Genomic DNA, 25921 nt, shown 5'->3' with positions numbered 1-25921 from the left:
AGCCGATAATGATAGTCAATGGAGGTGCTAATTATCGGCTGGTCGATAAATCGGTCAGGCTCTAATAACCACCTCAGAAAGTTGTTTTGTTTTCATGTTGAGTGTGGTCAATGATTCAAACTGTAGTTTTCACATAAAATAAAAAAGTGAAGTAACATAGATTTAAACATTTTAGTGCTTAAGCTAAATAAAATGATAACATGCTGCTGGTTCAAAGATAAGTATTAGTAAAATAGTAAAAAATCAAATAAAAACTTGACTTGAAGTAAAAATCAGCTGCTGGTCATTTTAAAGCATTTCACTCACATTTCATTTCGTCAGTTTTCACATAGACGCTGCAGTAAATACAGAAAGTCGTGCACTGAAGTACATTCAGCAGAGATAAGAGTTTCTCTCTGGCCACAAAACTTGCAAACGGTAACACTTTCACAGGATATCCACACAAAGCAGTATCTCCACAGGTGACTGACCCACTCACTCATTGAGTGTTCGTTTTGTCAAACATACAAGGACTGCCTTCGAAAACAAAAAGATGCTGCTGCAGCAAAAATCAAAATGAAGTGTATGTTTCAATCAGGCACAGATGAAATAAAAAAAAAAAAAACTTTTGGCTGTTTATGTTTTGTAGAGCACATCATGTAGCTTTCATTAAAAAGCTGATCCTTCCTCTGCTGTAGTGTAATAATGTTATAATGAACGTCAGCCTCCTACATATTTTACACCCCGCATCTTATTTGCATGAACAGTCCCTCACAAAACGGCTTCCAAATATTTGGAAGAGCGTCTCCTGATGATAACCAAACATGGAATATACACATTATATAACCACAGGTACAAACATAACATTAATAAGAGTATGATTTAAGAGCTTAAAATATATTTTGTTCTGACTTCAGTAAGGCCTCATTTCCTTCTTCTTCTTCCAGCATCCTTCAAATTCCAGTGATTCCTTCAGCTGCAGTCACTTTCTTTGCCATGGGTTTGGCTTCAACACACACATGGCAAAGTAAGAAAAAAAAAAACCCATGAATGTCACTGTGTCGTCATCTCAGAGCTTGGGCAGATCTCCCGGGCGCCACCTGTGACACCTTTCCTCTTCCCCCAGTTAAGGTGCCTAAAGATAGAGTCAAACACCGACACTGTGTAGCGTGCAAACAGGCTTGTCCACTTAACTGCCTCCACCATCCAGTGCACGGTGCGCCCAACAAACGCCACAAACACCGTGGTGTAGTGTGCCAGCAGCAGCAGGCTCCTGCCAAGCTGCCTGCCCTGCTTGATGATCAGGTTTACTCTCTGGTCGTGACCGGTCATTTTTTCACAATTTATTTAGGATTCTTCCAAGATGTAAAAAAAAAAAAAAAAAATTATGTTGTGTATTTCAAGTCTCAAGATCTCATTTTTCTTATTTTTTTTAAAATCCAATATACTCCCTATGAAGGAGGAGACGCCTTGATATTTGTTGACAGTCCCTTACATACGCCGATCCCGCTCGTCCAATCAGAGCAGAGGAAGTTTTGTTTCCGGGAATGTTTGGTGATGTGGCTATGCTCTGACATCCATCCGAGGAAATATACCAAATAAAAAGCTTTACACTGGAAGCACTCTCACAGGTGAGTCAGCTGTTCTTTATTTTTTTTTTAAACACACCTCTCACCTGGCTGCACGACACCGCTGTCACGCACGAAGAAGAAAATCTCACCGCGGCAGGTTTGCAGCTTGTTTTCTGAGTGATGAGCGTAAAGCTAGCGAAGTAGCCTCCAGCTAACTTACTGTATCGTGTGAACTACAGAGTAAACAAACGAGTGTTTTTCGCGGAGTGTCCCGTTCACGACGCCGTTTCTTTTATCTTCAAAGGCGGCTACTGCTTTTTGAAAACACCGCCGTCCAGCCGCTCGGAGAGTTTTCGATCCATTTTCGCGTTAGCTAGCTTTAATCTTTTGCTGTTCACAAAAAGAGTGACGCAGCCGCAGTGGCGAGTTCGGTGTGTTCGGGGGAAGTCGGGTCCGTCCGGTTAAGATCGGAGCATGAAGACTCGGGGGGGTGGCGGCGTCTGACAATGTGTTGCTTTGGACCAGAGACATTTTGAGAAATATGATTATCTGCGAGCACGGTTTGAGCAGAATCTAAATCTAAAAAAAAGTTTAAAAAAATCTATAAAATAAAAAAAAAATCTATAATTAAAATTAAATTAATTAAAATTAAAATAAATCTATAAAAGTCAGCATATTACAAAAGTAAAATGAAGTACTGTACATTTCTAACATTTAAATTTTCCCAAAACTTTTTTTTATAATGCTTTGTTTTAAAAGCTGTATTATTTAAAGTAATTGGTGGTTTGCTTTCTACATGTTCATTGCTGGTTAACTTTTTTTTTTAACTGGTTGCATTTTGGCCTATTTAATGCAATTCATTTATTATACAGGAAAGTTTAAAAGTAACATTAAGTTACAGTTTAACGGGCCTGACGCAGTTTTAAAAACTGGTTTCCAGCAGGTTCCTGTTCTGCAGAACATGAAACATAAACCACAGTCATGACACATCAAACAGTACAGATACTGCGAACAATACATGAACAATTAATGAGTGCAGGTGTAAGTGTGGAGAAGGTGTTTTATTTTTGAAATATGAGGTAGATGGTAAAGTTCTAATGTGTTGGGGAATGTCATTCCTTATTTGGTGTATGTATAAAATAAGAACTTCCGACCATAGTAGTTTTTGTATGCAGGGACGGGGATGAGTGCCTGTGAGACTGACCTAGTGAGGCGCACTTGTCTCATATTATGTGTCGGTAGAAGTGCAGCAAGTGTTGGTGAAGTGCTGCTTTTAATCAATAAATTGTCAACAACACCCATGGCAGTTTCCTGAACCCGAAGATGATAACAACACCCCACTGTTGTCTCGTCGGGCAAGACAATACTGTTATAAAGCTTCAACCTAAAAGTTTTTGGCTTTTTAACTTAAAAGACAAAACCTTGAAAAGCAATCAACATACTGTAAAAAACCTTTGCATGATATTTTCCAAGGTCTTATATTTTCAACATTGTATTTATTTCAAACAGAAAATAATCTTGTGAAGGTGCGGTAAAAAAAATGGATTTGTCAGACATAAGTATGGTAATGTTGGTGTAGCCTCTAAAATGTTGCCCTTCTTATGTTCTTCACAGTGCCGTCCTCATGTTAAGCCGTCTGGCCACCGTCCTCCAGGAGCTCTCTGGAGAGGAGGGCCCAGATGGAGACCCACAGGTGACAACAAACAAAAAAATGACGCTGGTGACATCATCAGAGTTTTTTCTCAGACTTAAAACTTCAGATGAAATACTTAAACAATACAAAGATCTGTTTTGCTTTGCCGAGAGGGACTCAAACTTGTCTTCTCTGTTACCTTGAACACAGGGTATGTTGGTGCCGCAGCTCCCTGCCAGCGAGGGCCAGGCTCCAGCTGAGTCCGAGGTCCCCGAGGAGGCCCTGGAGAGGCTGGGTCACCTGGAACAACTGGTGGTCCAGCTGAAGGAGCTCATCCGAGACAAAGACACCCAGCTCGTCCAGAAGGACACCGAACTGTCAAACAAAAATGCACAGCTCAAGGTAAACGTCCCGCCAGTGTGTACGCGTGTGTTAAAGACTGAATTTACAAGTCAAACACACTGTATTAAATATGCAAATGATTTTAATATGACTTCTGTTTCCTTTGCTTCCACAGAACGAGAAAGATGAAGCCGAGGCTCGCTTCACCAAACTCAAACTGCAAGCCAAAGCCAAGATGGCTTCCCTCAACAAACAGATTACAGATCTGAAAGGACAGGGAGGAGAAGCTACGGTAAGTTTGAATAATGCAGAGGAGTCTGTGTTGAGCTTGATGACTTATTTTACTAATCATCCTTTTGTTGACTTTAGAATATACAAAGAATGAACAAAGCTTGTGTGCTGGGGTTTTATTAAGCGACTGGATGTTTGTTTGTTCAGAGTCCAGACAGCTCTTTCACAGGAGCCGGTGCTGCAATCGAGGAGGAGCTGCAGGAGCTCAAGAAGAAGCTGAACGAGGAGGAATCCAACAGCAGAGGGCTTCAGGAGCAACTCCAGATCACAGAAGAGCTCCTGAAAGAGAAGGAAGCTACACATGCCGAGCAGGTGACATAACCGTGATTTAAATGCCAAAAAAGCATGTAATGAATGAAGCTTTTTTTCAGAATAATCACGAGCGTTGTTTGTTTTCAGTTGGGGAAACTGCAGGCTGTGGTCTGTGAGAAGGATGTGCGTTTCCAGGAACAGATCCAGAAACATGAAGAAGAGCTGCTGAGGGTCACAACACAGCAGCACTACGACGGCGAGATCCAGCAGGTAAGTCTGAAGCTTTCCCTTTTATTTAAGTTAACTATTATTGAAGACAAAAGTAGAAAAAGCAAATGCATTTAAAAATCTGGGACCACAGAAGTTTTTACATTTTTGGCCCAAAATAGACCAAATGATCTTTTATCAAAAAAGTCTAAAGTTAAAAGAGGAAAATCACTTAATAAAGATAACTGGAAAGCAGCTAGAATTTCCCCCTTCTTCATTTCTGAGTTCAAATTACAAACAGTTGATCCTGTGGATGAGAGCGCATACAGTGACCACACCTTAAAGATACATTGACTGTTCATACAATCATTTGTCGTCTTTGCCTGTCCTCCTCTCAGGCTCTGTACGCAGAACAGAGGCGCTGCGAGGAACTCGAGGAGGCTTTAAACTCTCGATCCCAGGTGCTGGAAATGCTGCAGCAAGAAGTGAGCAGTGCTGATCAACAGAAACAGGTACAGATCCGGTTCTTCTGCATGCTAGTGTAAGCATCTTTAATTCATATATTTACAGATCATATCATGATTACGTCACCTGCTTGATGAAAAGAAAAAACTCTTCAAACAGACACACCCCGCACCTCAATGACATGTCATTGTTAGGCACACACCCTCTCATATCCTTTCTCTCTTTCTGCTCAGATCTTGACGGCTCAATTCCGGCAGATGGAGCAGGAGCTTTCCGAGGCTGTCAGGCAGAGAGAGGAGGAGAGGCAGCAGTGGGTCGAGCAGGTGAGCAGGGCTGATGCAGAGCTCGCGTCCCTCAGAAGCAGCCTGGAGGCCTTGGACAGTACCAACATGGAGGTGGCGAGGCAGCAGAGCGAGCTCGCTTCACTGAGAGAGGTGGAGCTCGTCAGTCAGGAGGCTCTGGAGAAGGAGAAGATGGAAGTTTCCCGGTTGGAGAGCGAGCTGGCTCTGATGAAGGAGGCTGAGCTCGAGAGGCGTTGCGCTTCAGAAAGAGACAGGGAGGAAATAGTTCGGCTTGAGAGTGAACTTTCATCGATGAAAGAGGCAGGTGACCACACAAGGGAGGACGCGTCAGAGAAGGAGAAGTCAGAAGTGGATAAACTAGAGCGAGAGTTGGCTTCACTCAAAGAGGAACATCATGATGCCCTGAAGAAGAGCGAGGTCTTGGCTGAAATCTGGAGACACCTCAGATCTCTGGCTGGGGGAGATGTTCAAGCAGAAGAGGAATCCACCATATCCGCTGACCTCTCCCTGTTCCTGGACACTGTGAAGTCCATCGAGACTCAACTGACGAGGCTGAAAGCCGAACACAGCGAGAGCGAAGAACATTGTGCCGAGCTCACCCACACCATGCAAACCCTTCAGGGTGAGAAAATGTTTCTGTTTCTTTTTTCAATGCTTAAATGTCACCGCTGTAGTTTACCAGACATTTGACCTTAAATCTCTGTTGTTGTTTTTTTTTTAGAACAACTCAACAGAAAAACCTCAGAGCAAGAGGAAACCACGGCCAAGATACAAGAGCTGGAGCAGCAGATTGAAACGGTGAGTGCTGACAACCGATAAACAGTCACTGTCAAATCAGGAATATGAGTCGCACCATCTACGTGCAATATGCAGTCTGTGTTTTTGGAACATCTCCTGCTTAGCATCAGATACTAGCAGCTCGTTTTTTCCTGAGATGTAAACCTCAAAAGAAAATCTTAAGTATGCTCAGTGGTACTTTGACAGTTTATCATCTCTCTGAAGCTTTAACTTCAGAGTTTCTTGGTGCCTTTATTTTATTCAGACTTCTTGTGCTTTAATGTGTCTCTGTTCAAAGAGCTGTTAAAGAGGAAGATGTGTGACTGGAAGCTTAGCATAAGCTGAGGTGTAGCTCTATCTAGAAACAGAGCCTACCATGTCAGGTGCACTTTTCCCCCTTTCACTGCTAATAAAGTTTGCAGAGTCGACTTTTTATTTGGAGAGCAGGGCAGTGTGACTCGTCTTATCCTCTTCACCTGCTCCAGGGACACACTTGTGTTTGTCCTGGTGATGTAAGTCAATCCCAGACGGGACAGCAGAGGGGTCAGGGACAGACAATACTTGCACTGTGTGAGGAAGTGTGTCTTAATCCGCCCTGCACTGATCCACTGTTATAACCGCCTGTCTTACCTGACCTTCCTCTAATGCTGCAGGTGCACATACAAATATAAAAATTTCAGAGCAATCATGAAGGAGGTACAGAGCTTTTTTCAAAGAGTGGACTCTCTTTGTTAAATACACAACATATCCTGCAGAAAGTGATAACTCATACTTCCTCTTTAAATTGTTTCCGTCCGTTACAGATGTCCGATAGAGTTGATGACACTGAACCATCACCACAGGATTCATCTGAAGACAAAAAAGGTAAACAATGAACTTATTGGTCATCGTCATAAATGTCAAAGTTCATATCTTACGTGGAAACAAAATCTGATATCATGAACAAGATCAGTGTGCTCACACATACACTCTGCGCGTCCCAGGTGACTGTTTACCTTCCTGCTCTGCCAAAGCAAATATAACTCATGTAAAGAACCCTTAGTGTAAAAATAGAGCCGTAACTTTACATCATTTACTGAATGTGTGGCAGAAATGGACTTCAGATGAATTCTGTATTAAACTGCAGAGTTGATTTGGAGCCCATCCCAAATGTCATTGGGCGAGAGGCGGGGTTACACCCTGGACTGTTTAGTAGTCAATCATATAGAGACAGACAACCAGCCACACTCACCTTCACACCTACGGGACAATTAAGAGTCAACAATTAATCTAACGAGCATGGCTTTGGACTGTGGGAGGAAGCCGGAGTACCCGGAGAGAACATTCAAACTCCACACAGAGAGGCTCCTGTCTCACAGGAATATGTCAGTCATCCAAACATAAATAGTAGTCAGTCACATATCCAAAGTAAATACAATCCATGTATACTCCTCTCTTTCTTCTTTCATTTTTTTGATAATTGGTTGATCAAAAAGAGACATTTAAAGACATAAACTAATCAGAGGACAAAAGATGCAAAATTTAAATGAAGCTCTGCAGCAGTAAAAAGTTGTGCACAAGACTGAACATGTATAAATAACAAAAATATTTAATTCTGTTTCTAAATGAGAATCTCTGGTAGAGGCACACAGCCCTTCTTGATGTAATTTGTTTAGATGCAACACCTGTAGTAACGGCAACTTTTAAAGTAATTGTTTATAACTAAATGTTTTTTCTAATGACTTTACTCTTGATAACTTTCTCCTTTGTTGTCGTGCACAGAGCGCATTCTGGAACTGGAGCAGCAGCTGCTAGAAAAAGACACTGAGCTCTTTGCTTTGAAGGAGTCCCTCAGCCTGGTTACAGAGCAAAGCTCCGGTGGGGTTGCATCATGTGAAAGATGCGATCACACTCCAGCTCAAGTTCCTGATGCCACTGCGTCCCCCCATGATGGTTCCACCGCCCTCCCTGACTTCACTGAGGATCCACAGGAGGAGGACGAGACTACATTAGTTGCAGGGGACACCTCGGTCATCTCCATTTCTGCTGATACTGAGAGCAGCCCGGAGCTCATTGGACACCAGTCCGACTCCCCTGAAGAATCCAAAGGGACTTCGTCTGACGAGATGGTGGCCAGTAGTGATTCAGAGGTCGCCCACAGCAGCTGGACCCTCCTGGAAGCTTTGAATCAAGACGGAGGTCAGGAGTGGCCCTCCGTCCTGCAGGACTTAAGCCAGCTGCAGCTTCAGTCATGGGAGGCGACGAGCATGGAGTCAGAAACCTCCACAGTTCAAGTTGAGTCCTCTTCTGTCATCATTAGAGAGACAATACAAGTGAATTTATCTTCGCAGAGTTCATTCACTGCAGATGGTAGCGGGTCCTCTGGTCAGGTCTTTGCTCAGGTCTTAGCCGAGGAACTTCAGAAGAGGTACAGCGATCTTTTGGCCGAGCTTCAGAGGCTCCGAGACGCAGCTGCAGAGTCGCAGGAGAAAATCACGAACCTGGAAGAAGAAACACAGTCCCTTACTGTTGCAAGAGAAGAAGCCGAGTCTCAGAGCAAAAGTTATGCAGAAGAACTTAAATCAGCGAGAGAAGAGCTGGACAAACAATCTCAGGAAAGCAGCTCTGGATTAGAGAAATGCAGCATTGAAATCCAGCTTCTCGAAGAACAGATAGAAATTTTAACCGCTGACAAGAAATCAAAGGAAGAGAAGATCCAGGCTCTGCAGACGGATCTGGACATGGTTCAACAAGCTTTCACCGAGCAGGAGGGGCAGGTCAGGATGCTAAACGCTCAGCTGGAGGACAGAGAGCTCCTCTCTTCAGAGCTCGAAAAGAAGCTGCAGGAAATGGAAAACAGCATGTTGGAATACTCTCAGACATCAGAGCTAAACAATGACACTTTGTCAAAGAAGGACTCTGAAATCAGCGAGCTACACCTCCAACTCAGCCAGAAAGAGCAAGAGATGACGGAGCTTAACGACAGCATGTCTGCTAAACTTCTCCAAGCAGAAGAAGAGAGGTTCCAAATAGACGGTGAGGTCAACAAACTGAAGGAGCAGATAGTGGAGCTTGAGAACGTTAGAGATGAGAAACAGAAAGAAGGTCATGAAGAGTCGGTCACTGATGAAGATGGTGAACTTGTTAGTCTGCGAAAGGCGAAAGGAGTGCTGGAAACCCAACTGACAACCGCCAAGAAGAAGTTGCAGGCTGCTCTCGTACAACGTAAAGAGCTTTTGAAGAAGGTTGCTGATTTTGAGGCAGAGGCAGAGAAACGGAAAGAGCAAAGTGACACAGCAAGGGAAACTTCTGCAACCCTCCGAGAGACGGAACAATCCAGAGAACGTGAGATCAGTGAAATGGAGGCTAGACTTGTCCAACTCGAGCAAGCATTAAGATCCAAAGAAGAGGCATGTGAAACTCTGGAGCAGAAACTAAGTCAGCACGATCAGGTTCTCGCCGAGACGCTCGCTCTGAATAAAAAGCTGAGTGAAGAAGCTGAAAACCCTCAGCAGGCGTCCGACGTTTCTACTTCTGAAACGACTACATTACAATCCCAGGTCGCCTCTCTTGAAGCAGAGTGTGAAGCCCTTCATAAGAAGGTTCAGGAGGCCCAAGAGTCTCGCAAGGAAACCATCCGCAAAGCAAAAGAGAAAGATCGGCACCACCGCGAACAGCTGAAGCAGCAGAAAGAAGAATACACCGAGCTTGTGGAACGTTTTGAAGCACAGACGGGCGAGCAGGAAGCTCTTCAGACTAAATTGAGAGAATTGGAAAGAGAAAGAGTGAACATTGAAAGAGAGGATCAGCCACGCAAGGAGACCAAGCAAGTGGCTGAATTTTTGGAAAAGCCAGCAGCAAGTGATTGGGTGCAGGAGGATTGGGTGGATTTTGCAACATCCGAGACTTATTCGTCAGGGCCGCAATCCAGCGAGCATGTTCAGAAACCTGAAGGCAAATCTGAGGTCTTCTCTGAACAAATGGATGAATCTGTGAGAGCCCTCAGAGCCGAGATCCAGACTGTGAAAATGGCTAACACAGAGCTTCAGAAGCAGCTGCAGGAAACCCAGGACATATTGTCACTTAAGGAGGCTGAATTCTTGGAAGTGGGCAAAGAGCTGCAAGCATTAAGAGAAAAGGAAAGACAAATTGATGCACTCTCAGAGGAAATTATTGATCTCAGAGAAAAGTATCACCAGGCTGAGACTTGTGCGGAAACCCTAAAAGCAGAGACAGAAGCTGTAGCCTCTGCCGATTCTGCATCCTCCGTCGCAGCTCTTCAGGCTGAAGTTCAGGACTTTAAACAGTTCCTCGACAACAAGAACCATGAAATCCTGGAGCTCAGTCAGCAGCTTAGCGAGCAGAACTCTCTCATAGGCTCAATGCAGGAGACAGTGTCTCTGAAGGATCTGCTCATATCTTCTTTACAGGAAGAACTGAAGGCGGAGCAAGAAAAAACTCAAAGGTTGGAGGTCGAGGTTCCACAGAAGCAAGAGGAAGAAAAAGACAGCGAGGAAAAGATTCAGCAGCTTCAACGGAAGCTTCAGGCCGCTCTGATCTCTCGCAAAGAAGCCTTAAAAGGAAACAAAACTTTGAAGGAACAACTTGCTTCAACTGAGAAACTCCTGAAGGAGTTGCAGCAGAAAATTGAGTCGGCAGAAAAGGAGCTAGAGAAGCTGAGAGCGGAGAAAGTTAAACTGATTGACGAGGTTGACAGGACATTACTGGAAAACCAGAGCCTGGGATCGTCCTGTGAGAGCCTCAAACTGGCCATGGAAGGCATACTGAGCGAGAAAGATGCCTATAAGAAAGACGTGGAGTTGGCGAAAGAGGAGGCCGCCAGAGCGTGCAAAGAATGGGAGGAAAAAGTTCAAGGCATGAAGGACGAGTACGAGACACTGCTCAAGTCGTATGAAAATGTGAGCGACGAGGCAGAGCGGGTGAGAAGAGTCCTGGAGGCCGCCAGGCAGGAGAGGCAGGAGCTCGCCGCCAAGGTGAGGACTCACGAGGCCAAAAGGCAGGAAGCGGAAAGACAAGCGGAGGAGGCGCAGAAAGAGGTGGACACAGTGAAGGACAAAATGAGAAAGTTTGCCAAAACAAAGCAGCAGAAGATACTCGAGCTGGAGGAGGAGAACGAGAGGCTGAGAGAGATGCAGGAAAAGAGCGGATCAAAACGGGAGGGCAGGGCTCTCAAAGCAGAGGTGGAAGGCCTTCAAGATGAGCTGGCGGCATTGAAAGCCGAGTTCGACGCTACGGTGGCAGAAAGAGACTCTTTAGGGCGACAGATCGAAGAGTTGAGGGGACAACTTTCACAGACGGGAGAGAAAGAGGACGATGCTGCTCAGACCGTTGTGGAAGAGGTTGTAACTGCTCAACAATCAAACGTAATCATGACCAAAGCTGAGCCTGTTGAGAGTCAGAACGAAGACAAAGATGAACCACAAACCCCAGAGGAGACACCAGATAACCAAATAGTTGCAGTAGAAGCACAAGACACACATTTGCAACCTACTGAAGAGACAGAAATAGAAGAAGAAAGGGCTGAGAGTGATCAAGCAGAAACGACTGAAGGTGTTCAAGCTTTATTGGAGGATAAAATGAGGGCGACGGAGGCCGCTGTTAATGCCGAGAGGGAACAGTGGCATGAACAGGAGGCTAAACTTAGAGCTGAAATAGCCTCTCTTGAGCGAGATCTTCACGAGACCAAAGACAAAGAGAGCCTCCAGGCCTCTCTTGAAACATTCCTCCAAGAGAGCAAAGAGAGAGAGAAGAGCCTGATCGTAGAGGGGACCAAGAGGGAAGCCCAGTTCAAGGAGCTTCTGAAAAGCCTTGAAACTGAGAAAGATAACCTGGAGGAGCGTCTCATGAACCAGCTGGCTCAGCTCAACGGGAGCATCGCGGGCTATCAGCAAGAGGCCGCCGACAACAGTGAGAAGCTCGAAGATTTAAAGCGGGAGGTTGAGAGGTTGGAGACGGAACGAGCCGAACTGGAAGCCGAAGCTCAGAGGGAGAGGGAGCGGGCTGCCAGGCTGGAGGAGGACATGAGGCAAGCCCAGAGAGAACGAGCCGAGGCCGAGGCCGAGTCCGGAAAGCAGAGGGAGCTGGAGCAGCAGCTGAAGTCCGCTCAGAGGGTGAAAGAAGGCAGTCAGAGCAGAGCGAAACAGCTGGAAGAACTGCTGAGGGAGAAGCAGCTGGAAGTCCGTCAGCTGCAGAAGGACTCCATCCAGTACCAGGAGAGGATCAGCGAACTGGGCAGGGAAACTAAGGCACTGCAGCTAGGCCATGACGAGCTCAAGAAGAAACTTGAGCAATCCCAACTGGAGACGTCTAAAATTGTAGAAGACCTAGAAAAGACTGAGGCCGACTTGGCTGGCTGCAAATCTGAGCTGGAAGAGGCCCAGAAGAAAGCGAGTGAGGCGATAGCTGAAAAGACAGCTGTTGAAAATAACGCCAAACAGAAAGAGGCCTCGATGAAAGCCGAGGCAGAGCAAACCCTCGACTCTGTGAGGTTCAGGCTGGGAGCTGAGCTGAAGGAGATGGAGCTGAGGCTGGAGGACGCATACACAGATAGGGAAAAAGAAGAGGAGGCGACTTTAGAGGCTAGAGAGATGGCAGAAGGAGCTGGGAGACGGGCTCAGGAGATGCAGGGTCGTCTGGACGAGTCTCTGGCCCGGTTAGCTGCATTCTCGCGCTGCATGTCTTCATTGCAAGACGACAGGGACAGAGTTTTGGACGAGGCCAAACAGTGGGAGACTCGCTTTAAGGATTCTCTGCAGGGTAAGGAGGCTGAAGTACGGGAGGCTGAAACACGGGTTAAAGAACTGGCCAAACAGCTTCAAAAAGAAACCGCCTTCAAAGAGGAACTCCAGCTGTCCGTGGATCGGTAAAAACATTCTCCTTGTTTATTATATTTCTTTGGAGTGATTATGTTCTGTGTGTGACCATTGTTTTTCCTTTCAGACTGGAGAAAGCAGACAAGGATTGGCAGCTGAGACTGGAAGCAGAGGAAAGGAAAGTCACAGAGATCCAAGCTGCCCTAGATGAGGAGACTGAAAAGTTTCAGAAGACCGCAGCTGAGCTCGAGGCCGCACAGACTGAAGTCCACGCCCTGAAAAACGAGCTGGAGAGTCTAAATCAGAGGGGCCGAGCTCTGGAGGAGGCTGTAGGTCGGCTACAGGGCGAAGTCGACAAGGCCAGAATCGAGCTGAGGGAGAGGGAGGCGGAAGAGAGCCGACTGTGTCTGAACGTGGAGCAGCTGGAGACGGACCTGCGATCCTCCAAGGCCTTGACAGAGAACTTGCAGACCGAGCTGCACGAGAAGGAAAAACGAGAAGTGGAAATGCTGGGGGAGAAAGAGCAAGCGGTGACTGAGGTATTCGCTTTGTTTATAACTGCATTCCATCATCAGCATCATAACCACATTTCTTTCTTAGAAATCAATTTGACATCACAGAGTTTTTAACACATTTCCCCCCCCCCGATTGATTGATGTGCTTTTTATTTGCCAGGCTGCAGAGGAGGCTAGGAAAGAAGCTGACAGCAGAGCACAAGCGGCCGAGGAGGAGCTGGAGCAGAGGAGAGGGGAGCTGCGGGATCTGGAGGAAAAACTGAGAAAGGTGGAGGAAGAGAGCATCAGCAGAAAAGCCAAACTCGATTCTTTCACAAAGGCCATGGGCTCCTTGCAGGACGACAGAGACAGAGTCCTCAATACGTACAAACAGCTGGAGGAGAAACACCTGCAGGTAACGCACAAAAAAACGAGAGCTTATAGTAGATTTCGAGCTGAATTTAGTGGCTGATATCACATTTGTGTTGTGTTGCAGGTGATGATGGAGAAGGATGGTCTGATCCAAGAGGCAGCAGGAGAGAACAACAGCCTGAAGGAGGAGTTGCGCTCTCTGATGGTCCAGAGAGACGACCTGTACGCTGAAAAGGCCCACCTGTCCGCTCAGCTTCACGGCTACCGGGACGAACTCAACCAAGTGTTGAGCATGAAGGAATCCCAACAGAAAAAGCTTCTGGCAGCTCACCGAGAGCGAATCACCACTCTGGAAAGGGAGAAACAGGATTTAGAAAGTCAGTTAGAGATGGTGAGCAAAGCTAGAGCGGCAGAAGTAGAAGCCGGCAGAGTGGAAAGGGAGACTCCTAGCCAAGCTGTTGAAGTTACGACGGCGCCGCAGGTGATCGATGCCCCGGGTGCAGAGGTTGAGAAGCTGAGGGAGCAGCTAGAAGCAGCGAGGGAACAAGTAGACGCTCTGCAGGACACTCTACAGAGGGAGAGACAAGAGCAGGAGAGCAAGGGCAAAGAGCTCGCTGAGCTGCAGTGGGAGGGAGGCGTGATGCGGACGGAGTCGGAGACCGCTCAGGAGAGGGTGGCAGAGCTGGCACGAGACCTGCTGGTTGTCGAGCAGAAGCTGCTGGAGGAGAAAGAGGCGACGGCACAGCTGAAAGCAGAGAAGCAGTCGTTCTCGAAAGCCATGGCGTCGCTCCAGGACAGCAGGGACGAAGCGGAGAACAAGGCCCGGGAACTGAGCCTGAAGATGGAAGAGATGAGCAGAGCAGGTGGCCAGGCAGCACAGAGCAGCCCTGGAGGCTCCACTGGAGAAGTGTGGGGGCTGAAGAACGCACTACAAGCCCTGCAGAATGACCGGGAGAGACTGGTACGTCATATTTCTGAAAAAAAAAATGTTAATATTATAGACATGGACTCGTAGAAAGCACTACTCTACTGGCAACGATGTCAGAAAAATGTAATCAGTTTGACTATTTTGCATTGTTATCATATTTTTGCCCCCTCTCTTTGTGCACAGTTGGAGCAACTTCAAACACAGACAACTGAGCTCAAGAAGCAGAAGTCAGAGCTGGCTCGGCTCGGCGCAGGAGAGCTGATCAAAGTCAGCCAGGAGCTCTTTGAGGAGAAAAAGAAGAACGAAGACATGCTGAGTGTTTTAATGCAGCTGGAGAATGTGGTGGAAATGGGCAAGCAGGAAGTAGAAACTCTCAGGTGAGGCGCAGGGCCAGTGTTTTGTAATCTGTCAAAATAAAATAAAAATAAAAAAGCAGAAAAGGGTTTTTTGTGATTATTTTTGTTTGTTTCTTCTGTTTCTTAGACTGGAGCGAATGGACTGGATGGCCCAAGCAGAGCAGCTGAAGCAGCAGACCCTCGCCACGCTCTCAGAGAGGGACCAACAACTGCGGCAACTCACATCAATGCTGGAGGAGGCCCGCACTCATAAACCCAAACTACAACAAGAACACTATCAGAGAGAGGTAACTGTTTTCTTTTACTTCTCACTTTAAAGGACACAATTAAACATCAGGGCTCAGATCTCATGCTTGAAGTCATTGGAGGGTTTTTTTCGGGTTCTTTTTGAGTTTTTAACCTCTTAAATTGTAAGCTCGCTTTTATGTCTCTATCTCATTATTGGGTTACAGAAGGCATACATAAACTATGATATCAAATGAATTAAATAGGATAAACTCTTTTGAGGAAATTCACATTTTACTGAAGCTCAAAAGCAGAAAAGGAGACGTCTGTTACATATGTCTTTCCCCTCTCCTCCTACAGGGCACAGAGGAGGTGGACAGCGCCCCTGGAGCCCCACAGGAGCGGAGCAGCGTGCTCGACAGCCATGCCTACATCGCTGAGGTCAAAGAGCTACAGAGGAGGTATAGAACGAGTCAGACTTTACCAGAATTAGTTTTTGAAAGTGGTAATATAATATCTGTTTCTGACTCCTCTTCACCAGGCTGGATGAGGAGACGCAGCAGCGAGTGGCTGCTGAGGAGCAGCTGATGGCCGAACAGGATCGACTCAGACTCAGGTACGAAATGTGATACAAGATGATGAAGAATAATGCTTTAAGCAATGTTTAATGTCTAAAGGAGATGAAATGACTATCTTGAACTTGAAGGGCATGTAGTCAAAACCAACTGCTATCTTTGTTTTCATGTTTCTAATTGTACAAACGCAGGTGTTTTTTATTTGTGAAACTGTGCTTGTGTATACTTTCTGTGAAATGTATCTGCATCTGTTATTTTTAGTGTTCACAAATGTGTAGAAGCAGCACAGTATGACAGCTAACATCTATTTTTGTTGTTGTTATTACCAGCCACAGCCAGTCTAAATGGCACTCTGCACATGAAGAGGAGACTGCTGTTTTCATCGAGCCGTCGGAAGGAGCTGTCACTCGAGTGAGGCTCCGCTAATGTCCCCTACCACCTCATTTGTCAACTTAATAACCGCACTTATAAAGACTAATGAGCTGAATGTCTGCTGTAACCTTGCCCTTCTTGTTCTCGCAGTCTCGGAGAGGTGGCCCGGGTTTAATGCGGATGCTCCGGGTGGCTTTCTGTTCCCGCCAGCGCACCCCTCTGCTGCTCGGCCTCTATCTGCTCACTGTGCACGTCCTGCTGCTGATGTGTCTGGGCGGGTACCTCTGAAACCAGCTCCCTTCACAGATATGAAGAATGGACACTGACCTTAGCCAAGCCAACCATATGTTTGACATTGTTACATGTACAAATCATAGAGGATACAAACATTGCACTTTACATGGCTTAATCTTTTAGCCAAAGTATGTAGATTTGTAAGAAATAGTCAATTAAATTAATCTGATTTGCTCTTTTAAGGCTTTGAGGGTATATTATAATATTTTCCAAAAACCCAGATAGACAGAACATGAAGGGACAAGGTTTGTTTTCTCTCTAAGAATTTAAAAGTAGATTCATAATCAAGTATTGAGGAAGATGGTGTTGTTTATGTGCCTTTATGGATTTGGATATAAAAGGGTCACTTTAGGCAAGGGAAAAAGGTGGGACATTTTATGGACTGTAGTTTACATGTCATGGAAATCGCTCATCGAGGCTTGACACAGTCAGAGGGGAAGTTCTGGCTCAGGTTACAAAATTGACTAAAAGTAACACTTAAGACCAGTTATCAAGAAATAGTATTTTACCCCTTTTTAATTTTGCTCGTAAACTAAAGGAAAAAACTAAAACACAGAGATGTTGTTTCACGGCGTTATGTATTATTCTGCGATAGACTATTTTGATTGTCAGCAGTTGCCAGGCAACCCTGCGGAAATCCTTAGAAGTAACCCGTCGAGGCTCAAAGTAGTCGGACTCTGGCACGCGAAGCGGACAATTGTCGTTTTTAAACACTTTGTTCTGTGAGATTTATTAAAGGAGACTTGACTAGTTGGAACAGGGCTTTTAGAGACGCTCATGACAAACCAGAGCCATGGTTGCTCTTTGACCAGTTGTCATAGTGAGCCAAACTAACTGATGAAGCTAGTTTCCACTTTGTGTGCAAAGCTAGCCGGCTATTTGTTGTCGCCTTTTATTTAGCGGACAGATGTTGAAGTGCCATCAGCTTTGTCATCTAATCCTTGCCAGAAAGCAATGAAGCAAACGTCCCAACATTTGGACTACTTATTTAAATGGCTTTGAGGTTCAGGATGTGCTTTTATAGTCCAGTCGTTTCCTCTTCTTCCCATTTAATACACAAAAAACGAGCACAGTGCAATTTCTGTTCTTACACATTCCTAGTGTGTTTTCTTTTTAAATCACATTTTAGCAAAGAAGCATTAAGTCAGTACGTGTGACTGTACATGCACTATGTGTTTCCCTTTTACATATCCAGTGTGAGTCTCTGTTTATGCTTATGTTGCACACATTGAGATTTTAAAAATTTGCCTTTAGTTGTTGGCAAATGAAGATGCCGTTCAAGTGAAATGTTTTACTACAGCGAGGATGCATTCCAGAGGAGAAAGACTGCTGTGTTTACCAGTGATATCCATCCATTATAGACTACTCTGATGTAGCATAACTTATTGTCCAACAGTAGTCATGGACCTACATACCATATATCCTGTAATCTTTCTGTTTGTTGTTAATTTAATATCTCACTGTTGGTGGAATAATTATTGTGTACTCATCTTTCACAATCATGCTATTCTTCACATCTTACACACACACACACTGAAATCTACTTTATCTGTAAATAACTGTTTTAAAGGGCTGTATAGAAAAAGAAAACCTAATAAAAGTGGTGGTGGTTTAGTTCAGGGACTGATGTGTTAATCATGAATCGAGTTTTTGGTCTGTTACTCAAATTTAAACGTTTTATTTATTGTTTTTGTGCAGTAATTAACCAAAAAGAAAGGGTTATTATTCAGGTGTTTTCCCCCTATTTCAGCAAAGGGTTGACCTGGATATGTACCTGCTTCTGTTTAAAATGTTGCTCTTTCTCAATTCTACATGTGGTGAGTATGAATGATATCATAATTTACTGTGACATTTTACATTTTAATTTCGCACATGGTGAAATATCAGTCTTAAAAACACTAAAAATATCTCCTAAAACACTTTGGTTTGCACGCTTTCTGTCATTTTAACATGTCAAGCTTCAATAAAAGGATTTTATTTTCAGTCTGAATTAAGTCACTCTAGATTTAAATTAGACATATAAACTTTTGGTGTACACAAAGTGGCCTATAGTAGTGCTGCAAGTAACAGCTGCACTACACTTTGTGTCCAGGAACCAGATTTCAAGGTTGTTCAAATCAATGTTGACACCTGATTTTAATGTGTGAGAGTCTGCCCCCTAGTGGTGTAGTGACACCACAACTGGCCTGTCAGCTGTAGCTCTGCTAAAAAACAAAACAACTGAAGGGATAAACTGTACACGTTAAAAGGCTAAAAATGTGCAAAGTTGTAGTTTCTCCTTTATACTCCCTATTTGCTTTTCACCAAGTGGCTGGGTCGTCATATTTCCGTAAACACTTGAACGCAACAATTTTTTTTTTTATTAAAATAAACGCATATTAGTCTTTATAACAAAAATTCTGATGCATGTTTGTAATTCTAAGTTCATTTAAAATCGATTCATTTTCTGTTTTTTTTTTGCACAAGCGCGTTCACGTGCGTCAGATGCGCGTTCACAACCCCATCAAAGTGTCTCAACTTGTGAAGGTGAAGACCTTCAAAGAATACTGTCGGTGGAATAACCTCATTTATAACGGATTTTATTGCGTTGACAGCCAAAGGTAATTAAGTTTCCTTTTATTTGAAGTTAGGAAAAAGAGCACACTCGTGTTTGTGTTCTGTTGAAGTGACATTAAGGAAGTAAATGTTGTCTGACGAAGTCTAAGCTGTAGGCTGTTGTACAAACCGTTAACAAAATATGTTGTAGAAACACTTTTAGCAACACTGACAGTCAATAATAAATCATAATTTTTTTATGTAGAATATATCATTATTATTTACATGTACAATATTTCCACTGTAATGTGTCTACTGCCTGCTGACGGCACATTTGTTGTTGAATTTAAACATAAAATCCATGACATTAACAAAAAATACAGATTTATTTCATGCCTCTCTCTAATTTCATGTCTAGTAAGTATTTTTCTTAAATATTGTTTTTACTGCACTGTTTCTAAAGTGTTTCAGTGTCTTCTGACTTTTTCATTATAAGGAAATGAAGCTTCATGTTGAAAATAACTTAACTTCCTTTTCTAGGACTTCAGTAATGGTGGACAGTCGTGTGGTTTCATATCAGTACTATATTAAGCATTCATAACAAAGTTAACTCATTTAGGAAATTGATTTAAACCTGTTTTGTATGCTTGCAGTAGTGAATGTAAAAATGCATCATTCATCAGAGTAATGATGTCCTCTGTGTGTGTGTCATGGTGTTTTTCTTCCCCAGATGTGGAAGTCAGTTGTGGGCCACGATGTGAGCATGAAGGTGGCTGCAGAGGGGGATGACTGGGAGACAGACCCTGACTTTGAGGTAAGTCTGCACTTCCTGTGGAGAAGTGTTAGTGCATAAACTCCTCCAGTCAACTTTCCTCGTGTCACATTTCTGTTTTTTTTTTTCAGAATGACGTCTCAGAGCAGGAGCAGCGGTGGGGAGCAAAGACCATCGAGGGCTCGGGCCGTAAGGAGCACATCAGGTAAGAAAACGCACAACCTCCGCGTCGGGAACTAAACCGTACTTCAGATGACGTGGAGAAAAAAAAGCAGGTTAGAGTGGGTGCTGTGCAGCAACAGGAAGAGGAAGTGAGAGCAGAGCACAAGCTGTTAAGCTGCAAGTCTGTCCTAATATGGGTAATATAATATGATGACACACTGACAGTGAGATTTACGCTGCTGAGCTTTCTCACTGCCAACTTAATCAGACCACTGAAAAGTGTTCATATCGGGTGCAGTAAACCTAAATGTCAGAATCGACTTAGCTTCAACTTTTGAGCAAATTCCCATTTACAAAATCTCCTCAGCTTGACACTTCAGAGACCTTTCTTGGATATTTTCATTCAATATGGGCCAATCATTAACTGGAGGAACCTGTACCAGAATTACTCATTGATAACCAAATAGAAACCTCACAAGCTGAGTCTGTATAAACCATAAAATGAAGCCATATTATCTGCTTTCATGGCCTTTTGAAGAGATGCCTCATAATAAACTAGTTTATCTGTTATTGCTGCTGTTATACAGAGTAGGCCTCTATAAGAGCCGGCAGAAATTTAGGAAACATGAGTGTACAAATGGGAAGTGAAGCATTAAGAAGGATGAGTTAAAAACAACAAAAAAGGGCCGTTACGGCTGTGTTGTGTTCTCTGTGCTGTTTGTCCCTTCTCCCCTTCTGTAGTCTCCAGCTCGGCCCAGGTGAAGCTTCTTGTAGCCTCACAAGGTGCACCTGGCCTCAGTACTTAAAAGCCCCGTGCTGAGTTCAGGGGTGTAGTTAGTTTTTGATTTGATCTTTGTGTAATAATTTAGTTATTTGTGTCCTTTTGTTTTGACTTTGATAAGGTGTATGATGTGTTTTATTGGGTCAGTTTGGGGTTGCGGTTAGCCCCATAGGGCGGCGTTAACAAGTGCCTAGCAGTAATCAAGGAGCATCAGCATAAAAACAAGCAAGAAAAGGCCAAACTGTAAAAAGCTTATTTAAAAAGGAAAGTCTTCAGTTCTGTTTTGAAACTCTCAACGGGCTGTGGTGCCCTCAGGTGGTAGGAAAGGGAACTCCACAGCTGTTGAGCATCAGAGCAGAATGCCTGATCTCCCCCCACAGTGGGCAGCTTTAGTCCAGGGAGATGGAGACGCTTGATGTTGGTGGAGTGAAGGTTTGTGGGATGATCGGGTCCTTGAGGCAGGGTGGGACATTTCTATAGATGCACTGATGGGTCAAAAGGGAGATTTTGTATTCGATGAGGTGTTGAACAGGACTCCAGTGAAGGGTGTGATGTGTTCATGTTTTCACACCCTCAACAGGATCCATAATAATTAAAATGTGTGTTAATGAATTTGAAACCACCTGTGTTTTTATGGTTGTCATGACATGATGGTTTTATATTCTTATGATCTATATTTTATAGATTGTTTAATTTGTAACTGAGAGCATGAACACTCATAAACTCAAACTAATGTATCAATGATAAATAGACTCCTCATGGTCAGTATGTTTCTGTCAGTGTCGCAGAGCTCAGGAACAAAGTGGCCGTGGAGCACGAGAAGGGGAAGCTGAAGGATCAGACTCCCAAGGCGTCGTATGGATATGGAGGGAAGTTTGGAGTGGAGAAGGACAGAATGGACAAGGTCAGTTAGTTCGTTAACCTCCTTTCAGCTTCTTCCAGATGTAATCTCTTTAGTGCTCTACTCTGTATCCACGCGTTTACAGACTCTCTGCTGCAGGCTGAACTTGTTTATGAATGTGTGTGCACTGTTCAGGCGGCTCTGGGGCACGACTACGTGGCTCAGGTTGAGCAGCACTCCTCCCAGAAAGACGCAGCGAAAGGCTTCGGCGGGAAATTCGGTGTTCAGAAAGACCGCGTCGACAAGGTGAGACTCCCACTCTCCGTGAAGATTCAAAACATACTTAGACAATAAATCTGTCTGAAATATCTTTGTAAGGCAAGGCAAGTTTATTTATGTAGCACATTTCAACGACAAGGCAATTCAAAATGCTACACACAAGACAAAAGCATCATGACAGAGGAAAAGAAACATTAAAATAGAAAATTTAAAAATCACTGAAATTGTTAAATCTGAAAATATGTTCAAATAAAAATAATTAAAATTAAATTAATTTAATTAAAATAAAATGAAATAAATAAATAAAATAAATAAGATAAATAAAATAAATAAAATAAATAAAATAAATAAAATAAATAAAATAAATAAAATAAATAAAATAAATAAAATAAATTAAATTAAATTAAATAAATAAATAAATAAATAAAATAAAATAAAGTAAGCGTTTAAAAAAATAATAATAATAATTACGTGCAGAGTAAAAGTTGTATGTCCTTAACTTTATCGTAAGCAATCTTTAAAGCAGTAAATCTAGTTTAAATATGATCTGTGTTTGTGCAGTCTGCCATGGGCTTTGAATACAAAGGAGAGGTGCAGCAACATGCGTCTCAGAAAGGTGAGTCCTCTGTCGAGCCTCAAACTCCTCTCACTTATAATACAGTGCTTTCCTGTAGGAAGAGACTGCCTAAAAGACAATCTGTGCCTTTTTAGATCACTCAAAGGGATTTGGAGGAAAGTACGGGGTGGAGAAGGAGAAAGTGGACAAGGCTGCTTTGGGGTATGACTATAAAAGCCAGACAGAGAAACACCAGTCACAGAAAGGTGAGTGTGAGTTGTATGCATGTCAGGTTTTTACATTTTGTGCATGTATGAAAAGCTTTATCTTGAGTGTGAATTTCCCCAGACTACGCTAAGGGCTTTGGAGGGAAGTACGGGGTGGAGAAGGAGAAGGTGGACAAAGCTGCTCTGGGCTACGATTATAAAGGAGAAACAGAAAAACACCAGTCACAGAAAGGTGAGTTTAAAAATGAAGCTTTTGATTTTCAGCTTCAGATTTGACACTTTTTTTTATTTTTTATTTTTTTTGGGCTGTGACGTGTTCTCTCTCTTTGTGCTCTTAATGAATGTGACGCTCAGATTACTCAAAGGGATTTGGAGGGAAGTACGGTGTGGAGAAGGAGAAGGTGGACAAAGCTGCTCTGGGCTACGACTATAAAGGCGAGACGGAGAAACACCAGTCACAGAAAGGTGAGGACACACCCACACGTGTGCGTTTATAAAATAAAAAATCTCCTTGTATTTGAGAGTGATCAGACGTTTGTCCTTTCAGATTATTCCGCAGGGTTTGGAGGTCGTTATGGAGTACAGGCAGACCGCATGGATAAGGTCAGTGGTGTGGCGGCTTAGATTGAAGAGAGACTGAGTGGGCCTCTGACTCTGACTCGTTCATAAAAAAACAATATTCAAATTCCAGATAAGTTTCTTGATTTATTGATCTAAAGAGTGAAAAAATCATTTTGTACAAAAGTCATAAATATGATGTCACACTCTTCTCTCTTTCTCTCTCTCTCTTTCTTTCTCTCTCTATCTCTCTCTTTCTCTCTCTCTCTCTCTCTCTCTTCCTCTCTCTCACACTCTTCTCTCTCTCTATCTCTCTTTCTCTCTCTCTATTTCTCTCTGTCTCTCTCTCTCTCTATCTCTCTCTCACACTCTTCTCTCTCTCTCTCTCTCTTTCTCTTTTTCTCTTTCTCTCTCTCTCTCTCATTTTCTCTCTTTCTCTCTTTATCTCTTTCTCTCCCTCTCTCTCTCTTTCTCTCTCTATCTCTCTCTTTCTCTCTCTCTTCCTCTCTCTCACACTCTTCTCTCTCTCTCTCTCTCTTTCTCTCTCTCTATTTCTCTCTGTCTCTCTCTTTCTCTCTATCTCTCTCTCACACTCTTCTCTCTCTCTCTCTTTCTGTCTCTCTCTCATTTTCTCTCTTTCTCTCTCTTTATCTCTTTCTCTCTCTTTCTCTCCCTCTCTCTCATCTTCTCTCTTTCTCCCTCTCTCTCTCTTTATCTCCCTCTCTTTATCTCTCTTTCTCTCTCTCTCCCTCTCTCTCTCTCTCGCCCTGATTCTATATCCACGGTCCTGAATCTAAAACAAATTAGAGAGACAAGCATCAAATTGATCATCCAAACTGTGAATCTGAATCGTCTCCCAGCACCAGTCACCATTAAAAGATTCAAATGGGATAATGATTCTTGCTCATCTCGACCTTTTCAATCAGTTCTATCTCTCTCCCTGTTGATGTGTGTTTAGAGTGCAGCTGGCTTCTCAGACATCGACTCCCCTACCTCAGCCTATGAAAAGACACAACCAATAGAGGCCTGTAAGTTTACCCACCATCATCGACTAATCTCTGCCAACTTCCCGCTGAGCGATGAAAGCAGTGCCAGAAACTAAACATGCTGTTTTATTATTATTCCATGTGTGATCCAGCAAGTTCAGGAGCGGGGAAACTGAAGGCCCGTTTTGAGAACATGGCCAAGGCGTCAGAGGAGGAGAACCGGAAGAAAGCAGAAGAAGAGCGAGCGAGAAGACAAGCCAGAGAGAGCGGCGAGCGAGAGGCAGCCAAACGCAGACAGGAGGTAACGGATAAAGTGCAACAAAAAAAAACGTGAAACAGGTCCAAATGAAGTCAAAGATGCCGTCTATTGTTTAGATCTTGTTCTCTACAGGAGGAGAGAAGCAGAGAGCAGGAAAGTCATCCACCACCTGTTCCAGATGTGGAGCCAGAGCGCTTCATGCCACAACAAGAAACCCACCAGTACATGCCTGAGATACAGGAAATACCAGAACCAGAACCAGAGGTTAGTCCCCCTGATAACACACTAAGATCCCACATGAAGAGTATTAAATCAGTTCATTCCAACATCTTGCACATTTGTTAGCAGGTGATATCGTGTTTCTCCTCATGCAAACTGTTAATAAATCAGGCCCGTAGTACGATACAGTCATATGTGATTCATTTGATTTCACATCTGTGTGAATCATTTAGAATATCACCAGACTTAAAGGTTGGGGATTGTGGGGGAAAAAAAAGCAAAACAAATCTTTGTCCCTTGATTGTTAAGATGATAAATAAAGGGCACAAACTGGGTCTGAATTCTTTAAGGTCCATTCCAGGATTTGATATCACAATTTGAAATATATGTTACGGTGTTGACAAAAGGAGCCAGAGTACGAAGAGCCACCAGCTCTGCCCCCGCGCGGTGACGACACGGATGAGGAAGTGGACGCTCCGCCGCTACCTGGCAGATCAGCATATGTGGAGGAGGAAGAGGACGCTCCACCATTACCTGGCAGATCAGCGTATGTGGAGGAGGAAGAGGAGGAAGTGGACGCTCCACCATTACCAGGCAGATCAGCATATGTGGAGGAGGAAGGGGGAGAGTACGAGGACCTTTGTGAACCGCCTCCTGTGCCGACAGGTTTGTGTGGGACTTTCAGTTAATCTTAAAACCTTTAGTTTTTTTTTAAAAACATCATTAATTTAAACGTTTTCTTTCAGAGACGGATAACGACTATGAAGACCTGACGTGTGGCCTGCAGGCCGTCGCACTTTATGACTATGAAGGAGGTGTGTCAGTGTTTCAGTTCATTTTCTAACTTTCGGTAGTCCTCCCTCTATGTTTACGAGGACTTATCCTTCTCGTCTGTTTCTTCAGAGGCTGACGACGAGATCTCCTTCAACCCGGATGACATCATCACCAACGTCGAGATGATTGACGAGGGATGGTGGAAGGGAGAGTGTAACGGACGCGTCGGCCTGTTCCCGGCTGCTTATGTTCAGATGAAGGACTGAGATACATGCTCAGTGGAATCCTGCAGATTTTTAAGGTTCTTCAAACCGTTTATTTGGACTCTGTATTTATCACTGCAAATTTGTACCAAATGACTTCTAATGAAATGCTTTTAATCACTGAGGCCGCGTGAGAAACGAGGACGTACATCATGTAGCAATGCACTGATTGAACAAAATAAAAGTTCTACAGACGACCTTCTCGTGAAGTTTGTATCACAACTTTTATTGTCCTTTTCTCATCAGCTTCAACTTAGTTATATGTATATATAAGGTTTCTCATCGTCCACTGGATTTCTATTTTATCATGATCATATTTTGTCTGCATTTGACAAAATCCTCTCCATATTAGTTAGTACAAGCTACGTTTAAAACAGAAAATAAGTGTGTCATGAAGGGATTGTTCAGCAAGTAATGGTCGTCAACTCTTAGGGTATTTAAATGCATCTTCCAAAGCAGGGT

The 25921-nt window shown here is 43.7% G+C and overlaps 2 protein-coding genes across 2 annotated transcripts; both read left to right on the top strand.

Moving 5' to 3' along the window:
* The first annotated feature begins 1530 nt into the window (after positions 1-1530).
* On the top strand, positions 1531-18230 carry golgb1 (golgin B1). Its single transcript, XM_020653771.3, has 20 exons — positions 1531-1610; positions 3165-3243; positions 3394-3585; positions 3701-3817; positions 3964-4128; positions 4216-4338; positions 4674-4787; positions 4974-5664; positions 5764-5840; positions 6623-6683; positions 7581-12681; positions 12759-13170; positions 13307-13540; positions 13622-14458; positions 14609-14802; positions 14909-15068; positions 15367-15467; positions 15548-15622; positions 15911-15992; positions 16104-18230. The coding sequence occupies exons 2-20, from the start codon at positions 3175-3177 to the stop codon at positions 16239-16241; spliced, it is 8943 nt and encodes a 2980-aa protein (XP_020509427.2). The 5' UTR covers positions 1531-1610; positions 3165-3174; the 3' UTR covers positions 16242-18230.
* A 468-nt stretch (positions 18231-18698) lies between these two features.
* Positions 18699-25656, top strand: hcls1 (hematopoietic cell-specific Lyn substrate 1). Its single transcript, XM_020653774.3, has 16 exons — positions 18699-18847; positions 19513-19596; positions 19686-19759; positions 21278-21401; positions 21534-21644; positions 22179-22233; positions 22329-22439; positions 22522-22632; positions 22755-22865; positions 22948-23003; positions 23917-23986; positions 24097-24245; positions 24336-24467; positions 24830-25088; positions 25169-25237; positions 25326-25656. The coding sequence occupies exons 2-16, from the start codon at positions 19513-19515 to the stop codon at positions 25460-25462; spliced, it is 1653 nt and encodes a 550-aa protein (XP_020509430.2). The 5' UTR covers positions 18699-18847; the 3' UTR covers positions 25463-25656.
* The last annotated feature ends 265 nt before the right edge of the window (positions 25657-25921 follow it).

The sequence above is a fragment of the Labrus bergylta genome, chromosome 23, assembly GCF_963930695.1.
Source record: "Labrus bergylta chromosome 23, fLabBer1.1, whole genome shotgun sequence".
Lineage (NCBI taxonomy): Eukaryota > Metazoa > Chordata > Actinopteri > Labriformes > Labridae > Labrus > Labrus bergylta.
Note: the sequence above shows the minus strand (reverse complement) of the source record. Positions and strands in the feature narration are given on the sequence as shown.